General features: G+C 40.9%; 2 protein-coding genes across 4 annotated transcripts in view; both read left to right on the plus strand.

The window, feature by feature from the left end:
- Positions 1–15556, plus strand: part of LOC117826724 (ETS translocation variant 3-like protein) — a 43556-nt gene extending 28000 nt beyond the window's left edge. For 2 of the 3 annotated variants that reach the window (XM_034703005.1, XM_034703006.1), the window contains 5 exons: positions 670–727; positions 5220–5451; positions 8210–8381; positions 10102–10192; positions 14957–15556. In XM_034703005.1, coding sequence (XP_034558896.1) covers positions 670–727; positions 5220–5451; positions 8210–8381; positions 10102–10192; positions 14957–15255 — 852 coding nt within the window. In that variant the 3' untranslated portion in view covers positions 15256–15556. The remainder of the gene's footprint in view (positions 1–669; positions 728–5219; positions 5452–8209; positions 8382–10101; positions 10193–14956) is intronic. The other variant, XM_034703007.1, reaches the window with a different exon arrangement.
- Positions 15557–16595: 1039 nt separating this feature from the next.
- The window catches only part of lig1 (ligase I, DNA, ATP-dependent), a 95330-nt gene continuing 94107 nt past the window's right edge, over positions 16596–17818 (plus strand). The window contains 1 exon segment of the mRNA XM_034702970.1: positions 16596–16778. Within this exon segment, the coding sequence (XP_034558861.1) occupies positions 16762–16778 (17 nt within the window). The 5' untranslated portion in view covers positions 16596–16761.

The following is a 17818-nucleotide window of genomic DNA, read 5'->3' on the forward strand; positions in this document are numbered from 1 at the left end:
AAGAGCTAAGGGGAGACATCGTTTTCTTGTTGCTCCTAGATAAGAGGATATTACAGCTCGTGGAAGAGGGCTTATAGGAAAGGAGACATCATTCAGTGGGGGAAAAGGGTTATGTGAAGTGCTTCTTGGAGAGATGAGTTTTCAGCCTTCCAGGGAAGATGGTGGGCGTCTCTGCTGCTCTGAATCGCCTGGGAAGGTCATCGTGCCTGTGGGCGGACAATGTGTGTAGATAGGGTGAAATTATAGGAAAATATAGAAAACACTAAACAGCATCTGCAGGGAAAACGATGCTTTCACACACTTATGTTGCTGCAAAGGCTTAAATGTAATCACAAAGCTGCTATCGAATTAGTAGAAGCAATTTCAAGCACATTATGATCCCAAAGAGGTCAATAAATCTTATATTTACTCACAATTATTCCAATATTGACTTGAAGTAGCTTCAGTGAGCAGATCTGGAGTCCGTGTTTTGCTCTTAAATTTGAAGATGAGTAAAAATGTGTGCGGAGAGGAAGCTGCTGTAATCTGTGCTCTGTTGTGATAGCTAATTTAACACCACATGACAGCTAATTAAACTTTCTTTCAGACAACTTTTTGGCTCCCTGACTTCTATCTGATGGTGCAGCCGTTGAGTAGTTTTGTGTGTGTTTCATTGTGTTGTGTTTGCAGATGCAGTGCAGCTGCAGCTCCTCGGTGGGACACCTTTCATCGCCGTACTGGAGCAGAAGTAAGTGTGGAGATGTGTGTTTCTTTTGTTTGTGTCTCTCCTGTGTTGTGCTGAGATTTATTTGACAGTTAATTTATATTCTGTGCTGTGCATCTGTCTGTAGCACAACAGTGTGATACAAATATATGAAATCATGAGAAACTTAGACACATGTCATCAGGACAAATATTGACCAATCAACATTTGCTGTTTTAAGGTGCAATGGTTTGATGTACGTGTTTTATCGACCCCCTTTCATACATTTGTAGCCAACCACATCACAATATACTATAATCGTCACCGTGTGTTTTTTGTGCTCTATAAAGTTTGGTATTTGACTGTATGGTAGTTACCTTCTTGGTTTTTCAGGGCCAGAAGCGACCATACTAGTATGAGCAGGGGTGTGTCCACAGGGGCGGCCAAGGGTGGCATGGCCCCCTCTGATTGACCACCCCAAAATCAGAAACTATAATTGGATACTTGCTTTATCAGAGGTGTGTTTTAAAAGGCTGCTTGTAGCCTTTTTTTTTTCATTTAAATTTAACATATTTTCTTTTTACGGTATTTTAAATTGTTGAAAAATACTTCACACATCTTTTTCATGACACGGATGTGTCAGAGAGGACTCATGAGCAAACTCTTGGACACTAGCTGACAAAAATACATTTATTGGTACCAAAATATTGCCAATATCTGTATTTCAAATGCCAGTGTGCAGGAGTTTTGTTTTGTTTGTTTTTTTAAGTTATATTTTTGGGCTTTTTCGCCTTTATTGACAGGACAGCTGAAGAGTAACAGGAAACGTGGGGAGTAGAGGGTGGGGGAGGACATGCAGCAAATAGTAGATGCAGGGAGTTGAACCTACGACCTACGGACATACGCCTTTGGATATGATGTGAGCACTTACACCGCTAAGCCAACGGCGTCCCAACCATCTCCTATTTGAGTCCCTTAAGAATGAAGCGTTAAGGTCTCTATGTGTGGCTGTTTTTTTTTTCTTTTTTAAGTTGACGTACTTCATGCCGCTCCTGCATGAGTCAGTGCCCCAGTTGGGCCGAGCCAGTCACAAAAATTCTGGACACGCCCCTGACTGGAGATTGGAACAGAGGGAGAAAAAAGAGAACAGTGAAGACAAAAACATACCAGATAATTCTAGTCATTTTAACACCACAAGAGATGCTTACTCGGCGAGTGAAAACAGGCTTTAAACAGAGAGCAGTTTTGTACAACCAAATGTAGAACAAAGTTGTTACAACATGTCAATTACAAGGAAGCCACGCCCCCAAATTAGGAGGATTTATCGTTTATTGGCTTTCAGATTGAATCACATTTTACATGTTAACATCAGGCTGTACTGAGTAAGACTTTACAGTAGTGATTGAGACTTCAAACCAAGCGGCAACCTCTGACCGCAAGAATTGAAGCCAATGCGGAAGTGTTATAAACTGCAGTTCATTGAGTGTCCACTTGAGGCTGGCTCCGGAAGTACCGGTAACCACATACACACCCATTCAAAGAAGACGATCTTTACAGCAGAAATAAACATATTTACAGCCTGGTATTTCAAACGGCAGGTACACTGGTACAAAAAACGAGTGTAGTCTGGATAGCTCATTCCTCGATCAGCACACACTGTACGGGGGTTGAATTTTTTCATAACGCACCAATTTCAACGATATTAAGATTAAGAGTTTTCAATTACGAGAGGCACAGCAGTTATGTTTAGTTTAGCATTTCCAATATGGCTGCCGCCGCAAGATTGGCCTCAAAACAGCGCTTCAGAAAGATATGAGTGACGTCACGGATACTACGTCCATTATTTATACAGTCTACGGTTTAAACTTGTGACGAAGTTGCTAGCAGATATATTAAACTTAAAGTACGGACCAACCTTTCTGCAACCAGTAGACTCGCCCTCCTGCTGGCCGTTTAGAAGAATGCAGATTTACGGCAGTTCTACTCTGACTTCAGTTATCAACCTGAGACCTGAGATGGCATAATTAAGGGTTTATTTCATGACTTTACAAATTAATGAAATCTTGTTTGGTTATTCTGAGTAGTTTCAACTTTTTCTGTATGGCCATCAGTCAGGTGGTGACCAGGCATAGAGGTAAACCGTAACATACTGCTTTCCCAAATGTGCTTTCTCCAGGTTTGTTTGGTGTCACACATCAAATAATCCGTGTATAAGCTGCACACACTCCAAAATAGTTTCCAAATGTCTTGTGGAAATGAAGAACCGAAAGATATCTGTTGTGCTGAGAGAAACTTGAACCTGTGTGACAAATCATCATGTTTGTGAACCCAACATAATGAGCCTAAAACTGGTTTCTCATAATGAAGGAGTGATTAGTAAGAGCTTACAAGAAAAGCAAAGCTTCATGATCACACAAACAGATAATGGAAGAAGTAATTACACATACTCATGTCCTCTCTGGCCCCACACAACACTCCTATTCACCAGCCTCTCTGCTTCAAATAACATGTTAATTGCTAATTTGGAGAGATGAAATGTTTCATTTTCCCATTTTTCATTCAATCAACATCCGATAATAGCTTTCTGTGACACATTGTTACACAAACTAATCAGCATATTGTGAGCAAATGGACAAACAAACAGTCAGAGTACAATACAATGAAAGACTCAGTACAAAAGCCTAGTTGGCGCTCAAACTAAAGCCTCAATAGAGAAGATGACTAAAACAGAATGTGTAATGGTGAGATCTGCAGCATGCTGAGATTTTAATAAGTTGCAGCAAATGTTGTTTTTACACATTTCTTACCAGAGCTAAAAACTCCAAACCAAAGCAGTGAGATCATGACTCTCTGAACACTGGGGGCGTCAGGGTTCAAGGTGCTGATGTTTAAATGTGTTGAATAAAACATGAGACAGATTATACTTTCCAAAAGTATCACAAAATGTCTTAGAAAACTCTGGACCCTGCTCTTTTGTTACAAGACGCAATAAGAGAGGAGATAAATATTCTCATGTCTGAAAATATGGAGCTTGTTAGTTTGACTCAGAGAATGGAAACAGAAGCAAATTGTTAACATGGCTCTGTCAAAACAAATCTAAAAAGATGCTCGGGGTAACATCCAAAGCTGTCTAAATAACACATCTCTATTTCTCGGTTGCATCATATTTGCTGTGCACGGATGAGTGTGGTACCAAGCTTCTTATCCGGAACTTGGCAAAGAAGCACAATTCCCCAAATGTCAAACTAAAGCTTAAAAAAATGCTACGACCAGAAGTTACCCAAAGCTTGCTCATAGTGTCACTTGTGGGTTGGCATGAAAAGGGCTGAGCAAGAATCTGAAATTAAGCGTAACGTTAGTTCAGACGTGCCAAGAAGTCAAGCTCGGCCCCTGCAAACCGCTTTACAACCCTCCACCTAAGCTCCTCCTTTCTGCTGTGTCAGGCACCGAAACAAAATGAAAACATCCGGTTAATTTTCAGAATAAAACACTCTGTGTTATCACCAGATCGTATTTCACTTAACTACAACAACAAACCAAAGTCATGATGAGCGGAGCCAGGCCTGGAGTCAATAGTTCAGAGGTTTTCAGAGGACCAGAAAGACAACATGGATGAGGAGAGGAGGAGGAGAATCCTTGATTCAGTGATTACCGCAGGAAAACCTCACTGCATGTCTTTAGGAGGAGAATCTAATCACACTTGTTTTTTCCAGATACAATTTCCAGATCTAGTGTTGCGTTTCCTCTCATAACGAAAGAATACAAGGTATTCAGAGCATTTTTAAACAGACGTAATAATCACTACTAAGGGGAGTGAAGGTGGAAGTGGACTTTACGTATTTGTGTTGTATTCAATTAAATTAAACTATTTACTGTGTTTGTATTGAAGCCTCTCAAGCTCTCTTGGAATCTGGGTTGTTAAGGCAAAGTATAGTTCAGTTTAACATTCACACAAAACTATGTGTGGTTAGGGCAGAAAACATCCATTATAAATCAATTATGAGGGTACAGCAGCTTTCATGGGTGAAGTAAGTCCAAGGTCTATTGACACCCGGCGTCTTACACTCCGAGGTAGGAGTTGAAAAGTTTAAAGGCCACAAGCAGGAATGAGTCCCTGTTGCACTCTGTGGTGAATCTCAGTTTAATGAGTTCTTCATGTAACACTGACAAGTCAAGCTCCAGCTCCACATCGCCACAGGCCCTACGGACTACTTTGTTCCTTCTACCTAGTGCACCTCAGACTGGATTGTGCTGACCTCTACAAACTCTGAACATCCTCAGCATTGTCTGGCAGATATTGAAGGACCTCAGCATCCTCCAAAGTTAGCTTTCTTGTGCAGGCTTTCAGTGTTTGTTCTACAGTCCAGTCTATTGTAAATGTACTCTCCCAGGTACAAGTAGTTCTCCTCTTCTCTGAAAGAATCATAACATCACATGTTTCCCCAGGAAAGGAACAACTCATCAAAACAACGCCACGCAGGTTTTTATTCATACGTGGCTGACTTGAAACTTACCAAACTTCCTTGTGTCTCCGCAGCTTTGCTTTTCCCCGACTGGGCCTACAAACCAGCCTGGTCGCCGGGCTCCAGACAGGTGCAGCTTTGGCACTTCCTGCTGGAGTTGCTGGGACGAGGCGGGGTCGGGGCCATCGGCTGGGGAGGAGAGTGGGGCGAGTTTGTCATCAGGGACCCCGAGAGGCTAGCCAGGCTATGGGGGGAGAGGAAGGGCAAACCGCACATGAACTACGACAAGCTCAGCAGGGCGCTCAGGTGATGATACATGTACATGAACACCTTTAATATCATTCATAAGTATAATGTCCGTTATCAACGCTATGCTGATCTGATGACACGTAACTTTACATCCCAATCAGACATGGTGACCAATCCAACATAACAACTCTCACTAACTGTCGAGCAGAAATTAATTCATGGATGTCAGACTACTTTTTAAAACTGAATGACTCTAAATCTGAAATGATTGTGTTTGGTCCGATGAGACATCTCATCATTTAAAATCTAGGCGAATTGTCAAAAATATTAAGCCCTTAGCAAAGAACCTCAGTGTAATTTTTGATAAGGACTTGTGCTTTGAGCCACAGGTGAAAAAAGCTGTCTAGCCTCATTTTTATCAGCTCAGAAATATAGCAAAGGTCAAGTCCCAAAACGTATTCATGCATTTATATCCTCCTATCTTGATTTTTGTAATTCTCTGTACACACGTCTCAGTCAAAAATCAATCCACCGCCTTCTAATCGTTCAAAATCCAGCAGCTTGTCTTTTAACAAGAGTGAAAAAATGTGCCCATTTCACAACCATTTTAGCATCCCTACATTGGCTGTCGGATGATTTTAGGATTGATTTTAAAACACTTTTAATCATGTTTATGACCAAACATGGACTCGCCCCTCCTTATATTGAGCTTGTATTCCTGTATGATCCAGGATGCAGTCTGAGATCCTCTGGCAGTGCTCTGCTAGCTGTCCAAAGGTCCCGACTGAAAACCAAAAGTGACAAGGATTTTTTGGTTAGACTTCAGACTTTTAGACTTTAGAACTATATTTGTCAACAATATGGAAAATTGCCTTCAGCTTCACACAGACAAACAGACAATACAACATTCATAGACAAGAACCAAGAGAGAGCTTGGGGTTCTTCCTATACGGTGATGGCCAGTAGAATTCCTTTAAGAGTCAAAATAAAATATGGAATATAAACATATAAAAAAAATATATACAGTATTTACATACATATACACACATACATACATAAAGACATATATATGTATATGCATACACATATAAATATACACATACACACATCTCACAATTTAGTTTACAGTTAAAGAAAGCCCCTGTGAACCCAGGACAGTTGGGGGGGATGCTGCATATTTTTATTCTAAGAGCTTGCAAACATTAAAAAGTTAAGTTTCCATTTGAATTTACACTTTAAGAATTTAAGAATTAAATTGCTCTTGGAACAAAAGAGTTCTTGTAAACATTTTTTGTGGCTGGTGGCAGTCTTAAGCGCTAACAGTGTGGGATCAGTTCAAAATGGGAATGCAAAGGATGGGACGGGTCACCTGTGATGTTAGTGCACCTACACTTTGGAACAGCCTGCCAGAGGAGATCAGTCTTCCAGAGACAGTCCCTTATTTTATTTCATTACTAAAGACACATTTTTTACAAAAAAGCTTTCATTCTGTGATTTCATGTCATTTAACTCTGATTTTATTAATTAAACTAGTGCCTACAAGCAGCATATTTCACATCATTAAACAATCCAACTGTAATCTTGCCATTTAGCCAATTTCTAGCTACCAGAGTTGTTACTACTGATGTTTGTATATGGTATATGGTATATGGTATATGGTATATATATATATTTTAAGATTTCCCTTCAGATTGTCATTTTTCATCCATTGTCACACATCATTTATGTTACTCTGACATTACACTCAATGTGAGAAGTTCAAACACTGATAAAAAGTTGTTCTACTGTTTCATTTCATATTTAAATTAGCAATAGCTTCACTATTTATTGATAAACTCAATTCTACTAAAAAGACTGGCAAGTAAAGAAAGATGACACAAAATGTCTAAATAACTAACAGGGCACCTGAGTGAAAGTCTGAAGAGATATGAGGCTAATCTTCAACTTCAAACAACACAACCACAGCTAACCTTAGTATTCGGCTAGTTCTACGCTAACTCTACTCTTTATAGTGCTACAAGTCAGTCAAAACTCTTAGCTTATGATGTTTGCTAGCTAAAGGTCAAAGGTTGAATGCTCATGTTGTTGTCTTAATAAGCTAACAAATATGTCTTTATGTTAAGTATTTGTAGCTACTGTTAGCTGAGTCTCAATGGTTACTGATAGCATTGAACAGTGTCCTTGCTAACACTGGTAAGCTAGCGTTACCATTAGCTGTGACGTTGCCACTTTCCTATTGTATTTTGTAACTCTTTAAAATGTAAGACAGCTAACATTTAAATGAGCATAACATAGGTAGTTGCACCTTCTGTATGGTGTAATATTATCATGTTATGTTAGCTAGGCCTTAGTAAAATGCTAATGTTAGCTGTATACTCAAATGTAGCTCATGATAGCTTGTCTTTTGCCTTAAAATCTGGCTAGAAATCCCTCCAAATGTTCCATATCCAGTGTCCTTTCAGTAAGCTAAATGCAACATTATGCAGTATTTAGCTTCCCATGCTGAGCGTTACATCAGAGGAATTATGCTTCTTTATGAATATGGACAATCCTCCCTCTCTGTACAGCTTCTCCCCAAGGCTGCTGCTGCTGCTGCTGCTGTAAATAAAACGTACCGCTTGCCACAAACGTCTTCAAATTAAAATTTAAAACCCAAAACGCCTGCAGACTCAACACATGCCATTTGGGAATGCAAATGTTGCGTGTTTTCCAGCAGCTTGCCCAGAAGGAACGAGCGCACATATAGCCTGGTATAAACACACACATCCTATACACACAGACACAGTTCGGGTAAAGTCTGACATTTTACTTCCAGATACTACTACAACAAACGTATCCTGCACAAGACCAAAGGAAAAAGATTCACCTACAAGTTCAACTTCAGCAAACTCATCCTGGTCAACTATCCAGGACATCATCCACCTCCACATCCAGCATCCAGCCATCAGGTCATCCCCTCATCTTTACATCACATATCACAACTTCAGGTGCATTTGGATCAAGAGTTCCGGGGTCTTTTAGACCCCAGAACTAGATTCAGCTGGCTCTGTTTTAGATGGTGCTATATTTCATCACAGATGGATTCACTGAATCAACACGTGAGAGTAGATAAGCGCGAGTAGCAAAGATGTTTCAAAACGACTTTAAAATCCTTTTGAACTCAAAAAGCCGTGGCAGAGATCGGCCGATGTTTTGGTTTAAACAGTGACTCTGTTAACTGGAGACGTTCAGCCGGATGCATCCCTCATAAAAGCTGCTGTGAGGAACTTTTGTTTTGTATCAATTCTGGCGCCCCTTGTGCACAAAGTGATACCTCTGATCTCTTGTCCTAAACATGCAAAAGTAGTGTTTTCAACAAAAACCTCATCCTGTCGTCTTTTAACAGTCAACTTTACCAGGCAATGTGATTAGTTTCCATGAAAACAGTCAAATAAAGGCTGTTCTAAACTAAACTAAACTAGTTTGCATTCCCAGGAACTCCCTCTGTGTTTCAACAGCTGTGTAAACTCCACAAACACTGACACGTTCAGCTGAAGGTCTCCAGTTTACAGGGTCACTTTTAAAACCGTAACACCGGGAGAGATGCATTCACGGTGGGCTGAGAGAAGACTACTGTTACAAGCTGCTAAATCAAGAGAATCACAGCTTCTTCTTTTGAAAAGTACACACACATACAAAAAAGATAGAACAAATAAAAACTAATGAAAGAAAGAGAAATCAAGAGAATCACAGATGTGTGTGATGTTATTGTGGACAGTGGGCAGAATAAAAACACTGAGGTTAATCTACCAATCAGACACGTTCAGCATTGCAGGCCCTGCCCCCCGAAAGTCCCGGGACCTTTGAAAAGTACTAACCTCCCTAGCAGGGGCTTTTTAGGGGGGAGATTAACTACCCCTGAACTAAATTTAGACCATGGGTCCACCGGTCGAAACACATGTAGTTCAAGGGTAAAGTTCCTCTGGTCGAAAAACGCCTTGAATGTTTGGAAAACTGGCTTTGTGGTGCAACTACTTTTTAAACAACATGATTTCATGTCTTAAGTATTTATGCAAATATCTCTCCAAAACATGTTCCAAAACATGTAGTCCTTTAAGAGAGAGTTTTACTCCAAAAATAATCCTTTATAGCTGAATTCAATTTTTCAAAACGGGTTCACTTTTATTGAAACAATTACTGCAACTTAATCTTTTAATATAAAACTGTCTGCCTTGCCTAGAAATCATAACCAAAACTTTATCATTTAATATGAAATTGACTTACGGACTGATCTTCTAATAAAGAGAGGATTCACTGTGTTAAAGTTGTATTACATTCACAGCCGAACCCAGGGCTTAGGTTACCCATCACCTCTTTTAAAGCACGCTGCTTCGTTTAACTGCAAAAGTGCTGTATGAGTGGAGCCCATTAAATGATTTACTGTTAGTTTGAGCAAATGGGAATCCCAGTTTGGAGTAAAGCTCTTAATATCGTGTGCTGTGATTAACTTTTTACCACATTTCACTTTTAAATGAGGCGTACAAAATATTAAGAACACCTTTTTGCTGTTAGGTTAATTTCTCAATAATCCATAAAACTATTCTTCCTCCTCCCACTACATTAAAGTCGAGTCAGTAAGAGGTGTTCTTCATACTTTGTGCACATACTGTATTGAGATAATCCATGCATCCTCCCATCTCACCATCCATCCATCCATCCATCCTCCAGCTGGTGCAGAGCGGCCCTCTCCCCTTTCCTCTCCTGCCCTCTGAGGGTGGTCTTCCTCTGTGTGGAGGAGCCGGCTCAATAATGGACAGAGGTAAGGACGCACCAATTAGAGATTCTTCAGGGTCCAAACAGGTCTCACAGTGTGTCTAGTACAAATAAAAGACACTCATCCTGTCTTTTTGTCCCTGATTTTGCTCCGTCTGCTAGTCTAAGAGAGACAGATATTGGACCTAAAATGAAATGCTTCATTTCTTGGCATATTTCATCAGCGAGTCCCGTATCAGCTTAGTTTATTTGACTGCTCTACCCGTGTGTGCCACTCAGGCCCAAGCCAGCTGGCTCCTCTTGAAGAGGTAAACCTTCGAATAAGCCCTCTATAAAATATTTATAAAGGTAAATTGTATTTTCAGATAGTTTGCTCTCTGCTTCACAGACAAACAAAAAGAGAAAACAGAGAAAATAGGATTTCAAAAAGCCAGCAGTGTGAGGCGAATAATCATACACAGACAAATACATGCAAACATACTTGTAACATATACATAATGCATGTAATTCGCAAACACATAGACTGTACAAAAAATAGATGTCGTCTCTGTGACGTCACCCATCTCTTCCTGAAGCGCTGTTTTGAAGCTCATTGTCGGCTGGTGCCATATTGGAAATGTTGAACTCAACCAAACTTAAGGCTGATTTATACTTCTGCGTCGAATCGACGGCGGAGCCTACGCCGGGGGTCCGCGTAGCTCCCGTACCTACACAGAGGCCTACACACGTAGCTGACGTGCACCTCCTCTAAAATGTAAAATGTAACTACGCGTAGAATCGACACGGACGGCAAGCCCTGTGATTGGTCCGCTTGGTCCCTCCAGGATTTCGCAGGATTTTTTTGTGATTGTTGCGGCCCAAAAAGCCTGAATTTGCGACAGATTTTTGAAAAAATTGCGGTGAAAGTTGCGATTTTTTTCTTTGCTTTTTTCCCCCAATAACATCTCAGGGGCAAGTAAATACGCTAAATTACAGTTGTGTTTAGAAAACATTCTTGATGTGGCCACTGTGACTGTATTTTGATTCTCTTGATTCACAGAAAAATGCCATGAAAGGACTGTATTGCACATTTACGACGGTCCCTGAATGCACCTTGCAGTAACAGGCACAGACAGTTCACGGCACTCTGAAATGCATCTGCATCTTTGATGACGAGGAGTTGATCCAAACTTACTGAAGGTGTCTGATGTTTCACCAAACTGGATTAAATCAAGCTGTAGATGCAGAGCTTTTTACGGTAACCACGGCAACAACGTCAAACATCAAATATTAAACAGACGTCCCCCGGTTGTGTCTTTGTCACTAACACACACCGGGGGTAAAAATCATCAATGAAGATAAGACAGATGCATGGAGGTGAGGAGAGCTGGTTCATAAAGCACACCTGCTGCAGGTAGAGACCAAGCTAACACTGAGCCCCTCAATCTATAAATAATAACGTTGTCATGGTCACTTGTCCTGCCTGCTGTCCTCTCTCTTTTCACCCGTTCTCTGTGCGTGTTTTGCTGTTGAAAAGTGCCGATCAAGTAAGGACTTACGTTTATGTTCCAAGTAAGTGAAATTGATGACAAAACCGATGACGTACAGGGGCTGAGATTAAGGTAATTGGTCAAATTTGTGGGAAAGTTGCGGTGATTGTATAAAATTGCAGGGCCGCGGAAAAATTGCGCTGATTGGTTGAATTTGCGTTGATAGCTGTGATCGCGAAATCACAACTTCCTGGAGGGACTGATTAACAGTACTTCCGGGATCCCGCACATCGTCCGTGTATTTCATCTCCTCCTCTCTATTCTTCATGTAATCATGTCTGTGTGATAAACAGCAACATGTATCAGCTGTAGATTAACAGAACACGCTCTGAATCTCTGTGGAAAAGTAAACAGAGATCGTAGCGGGGCCGGAAGCAGGCGACCGACTATCAGAGAGACCACACTGCCCTCAAGTGTTTCAGCGGAGAATTGCTGCGTGACACGGACACATCGACACACAAGTATGTGGTGCTCATGTCCGCGTCAGCCCCTGCTGCATAGAGGAGACGCAGAAGTATAAATCAACCTTAAGTGTGAGGTAAAGAAGCGGGCCTTTAGCCTTTTTGCTAACAGCTTCAGGAGCCCTGCCTGTCAATCAAGTCAGCCATGCCCTTATTTGGGCAAAACTTTTAACGTTTAACATCTTCGAAAATACAGAGTTATAAAAAAATTCACCCTGTTCAGTGTGTGTTGATAGAGAAATTAGCTAGTCAGACCTAAACCGTTTTAACTGTTTTAACTGGGTATTTGCAAAGATATTAAACTTACGAGTTTTTCCCAAATAAGGGCGTGCCTGACTTGACTTGTCCGGTCCACAGCAGAACAGATCATTGTGTTGCTTTGAAGCAGACACTCACGGTTATGGACATTTTCATGACTCTTGTGTTCGTATTTGTTACGTTCCCTTCACTGTTCCTCCTTTACTCTGATAATCTGGTAAAGAACGCTGCAGGAGCCTCTTTTGTCAACAGAGCTGTCAAGAGGCCGGGTTTATGAACTATACTGCAGCCAGCCAGCAGAGGGAGTTCTAAATCTTTTGGCTTTCCAGACAGTGAGCACTTATTCCACTGCATCCATACAATCTCTTTTGGTGGGGCTGAAAATTCACTCCCGTTCTTCCAATGTATTGCAACCATCATCTACCCTTTACAAAGGATTCTAGGATACCTGGCAATCCGAGCTGCCACTTTTTGACAACTTTTCACCCTCATTAAGTCAAAATCAAGCATTTAAAGCATTTAAAGGTGTTGTTATATGTCAGTAAACTTTGTGGAGGGCTGGTTTCATTGAAAATACACCTCATTTTAAGACAACAAGTCCGCAGCGCAAGAAAAGACAGAAATCACGACGTCAACACTGACTTCTGAAAATGTAGGGTTGGGCATTTCAGCCCCATCACCTTGTTTCTTCATTGTCAGAAGTGATGAATGAAAGGGTGGAGCTTGAGAGGAATGAGGTTTGAAAACATGAACTTGTCAGCTAATGCTATCCCAAGCTAGGTCAGCAAAGAGAGCACATAACTCAAGGTTAGAGGGATATTCATTGCGATGCTAAATGTGGCTGTCCAAAAAGTCTGTATTTAAATAAACTAAACTTTCCCCTAAATGAAGACAAAACTCCACAAACCGCTCCCCATCTCACGCCCCGTCCTCCTCACACTCATATTCTTGCTCTGTTCATCATCCCTGAACTCGCTCTTCAAAGCTGGTTTGTTGATTTCTCGTCCTGAAGTTTATTTTAGTTCAAGCTGCAGAGAATCTGCTGTTCTACTTGTTTCTATTTGCATGAGCTGTTTTCATATTTCAAGAAGAAAAATGATGCGAGTCCACTCATTACCTTGGAGACGATGGATTAATCCAGTATACTGGGATGAAGCCCGCGACATCTACTCTTCTGCACACTTTAAAGTCTTTAACACTGCATGCTTATTCTGCAGGATGTATTGAGTTATCGAGTCAGCTGTAATTGTGTTTTAATGAAATAAAGGCAACAGATAGACTAAAAAAAGAGGTTCCTTATAACAAGAACATCTCACCTTGGAGTCCTCTTACCTGCCTTTACCAGCTCTTTAACTGTCTCCGTCTGCAGCAAGCTTCTTTAGCTTAAACCCAAGTAAAAAGAGCAACAAGTGCAACTGAGGAGGGTCTTTTATTTCATTAGATTTCTTTAACACCAGTGCGGTAAACATGTCAAATATGTGTAAGTCATAAAATGCAGCATAATGTTCAGTTTTTGTGAATTACGTTAACATCATTCAGCGCCGGTGTTCCTTTACTGATGTATGAATGTTGAGAAATGGAAAGTAGATGTTGTCTTTAGTCCTGAGATGGTACTTTTTACTCCTCTAAGACTATTCAGAAGCTTTAAAGCTACTATAAGGGATTTTTTCATTGCTATGAGACAGACTATTAAAGACATTAAAGATAAAGATATTTCTATGCAGTTATTGCAATGACAGAGGTAGTAGAAGTGATCCACTGCACACACTTGAAACAGCCTTTATTTACATTTTCCACAGCATAGATTGTGAATGAGTCATTTGGGTGTTGGATGTTCATGACTTTTTGGATCCAGGAGGCCAGTTTCTTTTGTTTTGGAAGTGACCTGTTGTCCCATTCTTGCCCGATAGAGCATTTCAGCTGCTCCACAGTTCAGCACCTGGACTCTTCTACTACAGAGCCATGCTGTTGTAATATGTGCAGAATGTGGTTCTCTGAAATATGTAAGGTCTCCCTGAAGACGTCATTGTCTGGATGGCAGCATATGTTGCTCCTCAACCTTCAATCTTGTTCAGCATTAATGGAGCCTTCACAGATGTGGAAGCTACCCATGCCATGGACTCTTATGATCCCCATACCATCAGGGATGCTGGCGTTAGGGCTGTGCAAGATAACAACCTCTTTGGAGCGTCCATGATTTCCAAAAAGAATGTTAGATTTTGATTCATCAGATCACAGGACAGTTTTCCACTTCCCCTCAGTCCATCTGAAACGGGCTCAGGTCCAGAGAAGTCTCAGTGTTAATGTATCAGGATTATATATGGTTTCCTCTTTGCATGGTTCAGTTTGAACCTGCTGTCGTGGATGCAGCGATGAACTGTGGTCACATATGATGGTTTTAGGAGGAGATTTTGAACCCCAATCCGGAAAAAAAATGCAGGACTTGTAACAAGACAGACTGATTTTTAGCTGCTTTAATGAATTATGTAAATGTTTCCTCCACCGCTGGGATTATGAACGTCTTGAACAAATGGCTGAGGTCTCTCTCTCTCTCTCTTTTAGCTGTCCTCCCTGTGCCTCACCCCATCCTGCTCCCCTGCTGCCTCCCAAAGTACGTCCCGATGCCCCACGCTGTCCACTTCCCCTTCGTTCCTGCCCCTGCACGTCTGGGATCCAACCTGGAGGAGCTGAGGGACTCGGGTCTGCCACCTCCGACCTCATCCCTCCATCTCAAGAGCCCCATGGGCTGGGATCATCTGAACCACATCCGCAGAGGCCTGTTTGGTGGTGTGAAGCAGACTGAAACTGAGCGAGAAGGGAGGAGAGGGGGGAGCGACACACAGAAGGGGGAGAGGGAGTGAAGCTAAGGACCAAACTCCACCAGATGGACACCTCTCCCTCCTCAGATTCGCACTGTTGTCTTTTTCTGGCTAATTATTCAGTAGTCTGTTATCCGCTGTGTGTAATCCACTGACTTTGTATTTATTGGGTTGGACTATGATGTTTTTGTTGTTAGTTTACTTTTTGCTGAATAGAGATGTTTAGGAAGTAGCTTTTCTTCTGTCAGCACTTCACGCCACAGTCGGGGAATTGCACTTGTAAACAATTAACAACATGGCACTTGTGTTTGAGTTAATAAAGCAGAACGCTCAGCTTACATTATTCAGCTGTTTGTCTTGCATTCGCCCTCCTTCTTAAGGCTTCATGAAAATAATAAGAGCCGCTGCATAAATGTTGCATTCTTACAGGCACTGTGAAATTTTCATGACGGCAGCCTTCATGTCTTCTTAGCAGCATCAGGACCAGCTGCTGGTGCCTGCCTGCAGTTACCACTCCAATGCAGCAGGGGGCAGTAGCAGCGTTTAGAACCCGCGGATCCTCCGCTGCACAGCTTTTCCCGGGAGAATCAAAGCTGGTCTATACATAGTCAGAGGTATCACTCCGCTCCTATTTTCCGGGTACCCTAAATCCGAATTAGGTTTTTGACTGTCTTTGGAAAACTTTTGCATCAATTTGTGGCTTCAAATATATTAGACTTGACCCATAATTCATGCTAGTTTCTAATATAATACATTGTTTTAAAAAGTAGGTAATTCATCGTTTGTTACAGCTAACAATATCAGGAAATAAATACACTGATTTCCTTACTTCTAATGTTAAAAAATGAAGTTAAAAGTTTTAAGCTGGCATGGCATGTGATGTTCTGTCTTATCATTATAAGATAAGATAAGATATTACTTTATTGATTCCCACGGGGGAAATTGAGTTGTTACAGCAACCCAGACATAAGTACGATCAAAAAGAAGGTTGATTTAGTAAAATAAATTAAGTACAAATAACAATAGATAAATAAAGATATTATACAATTTAGATATATACAATGTTACAAATAGAATTTAGATAAATACAAATGGATTAAATAGTAGTAATTACAGGCAGTATTATAAATGTTTCAGTAGTGAGTTGTTTATGAGTTCTTAGATTGTCATAAGTATCCTAATATCAAAAGAAAACAAGATTTAACATCTTGCAAGAATGGAAAAAGTAATCTTTTATTCATGAATAAGTTGAAACCTCGTTATTAATACATGTTATGACGTTAAACCCTAACATAAAGCATGGCTGCATGTCCTTTTACAGCTTCCGTATTGTCGACAGGCAAACGTATCCGATTTTGGGACCGGAGTGAGCCCTCTTCTCAGTGTTCAATCTTGGGTTGAGATGTCATTTTGGCGCCTAATATTCTAACTATATTGTCCCTGTGCAGCGCGGGATCTGGTGTTTACGTGTGTGCATGTTCCAGCTGTGCTCTAAGTAACCTGTTAGTCTTACTTTAGTGTCAGGTGTTGGAATAACTTGAAGACAGAATGCAGCGGAGCATCGCGTGAGTACAAAGCTCCTGTCACTCTGTGTCAGCAGCGTTAGCTCGGTGAAGTCTGTGTGTGTGTGTTGCTGGGAGCTAGCTTAGCTGATTCTTCGGTTTGAGTGTGTTAGTGGGTGTTTAAGTGACTTCAGTACACTGGAAGTCAAACTGTAAAGCTGAATGAAGTGTTAACTGCATTATCTGTGAGTTAATGTTTGTTTTGAGGAAGGGGTTCAACTTTTAAAGAAAGGAGGAAGTGCTCCTAACTTCATACGAAGACACCATCTTTGAGGCTTCAGCTACCTGACAGCTTAGATCTTCACCTGATCTTAACGCACAGAGAGGAAGAACTGCAACATCTGTCAACAGAGAGATGGATGTAACTCAGAGGTTCACAAACTTTTCAGCCCGTGACCCCCAAAATATAGGTGCCAAAGACTCACGACCCCCACTGTCCCTCAAAGTGATTTAACGTGGCTTCATTTAGCTGGTCTGCAGAAAGTGACTCTACCTATATGAGCATGTGTCTGTGTTTCCTGTGCTGTTATGAATGAACCTGCTGCTACCATAGACTGTATAATATAATGTCATAATTTACACAGGCTGCTACTGATGCTTTTGATCATTAACTGTTCACTACCTCTAAACTGAGGAGTCATCTGGAGAAAAGTAAGACAGAAAACTCATTACACTTTATCTTTTCAAGGTTATCTACTATTTTTGTCATATTTGTACTATAATGGGTCAAATCTAAGGATGAAACGATACATCCAACCCACAATTTGATTCAAATCCCAATTTTTGGTTCACTCATGTCTCTATAACGATTTTCAAGAAGACTGGATTGAACTCAAAATTTAAACAACTATTATTTTATTTCAATACTCAGTTTACTAACCCCTCTGGAGTGTCTGTAGATCATTTATGTCTTAGAGAAACTTTATCCCATCCAATCTGACAGTCCACAGAGATCAAGATACTCACCCATAGTTCAGTGGATCTATGCACTTAACTTATGTCCAACATAGAATACATATAAGATATGCTCCTGCCACTGGTGA

This window comes from Notolabrus celidotus, chromosome 15 (genome assembly GCF_009762535.1).
Source record: "Notolabrus celidotus isolate fNotCel1 chromosome 15, fNotCel1.pri, whole genome shotgun sequence".
NCBI classification, from domain to species: domain Eukaryota; kingdom Metazoa; phylum Chordata; class Actinopteri; order Labriformes; family Labridae; genus Notolabrus; species Notolabrus celidotus.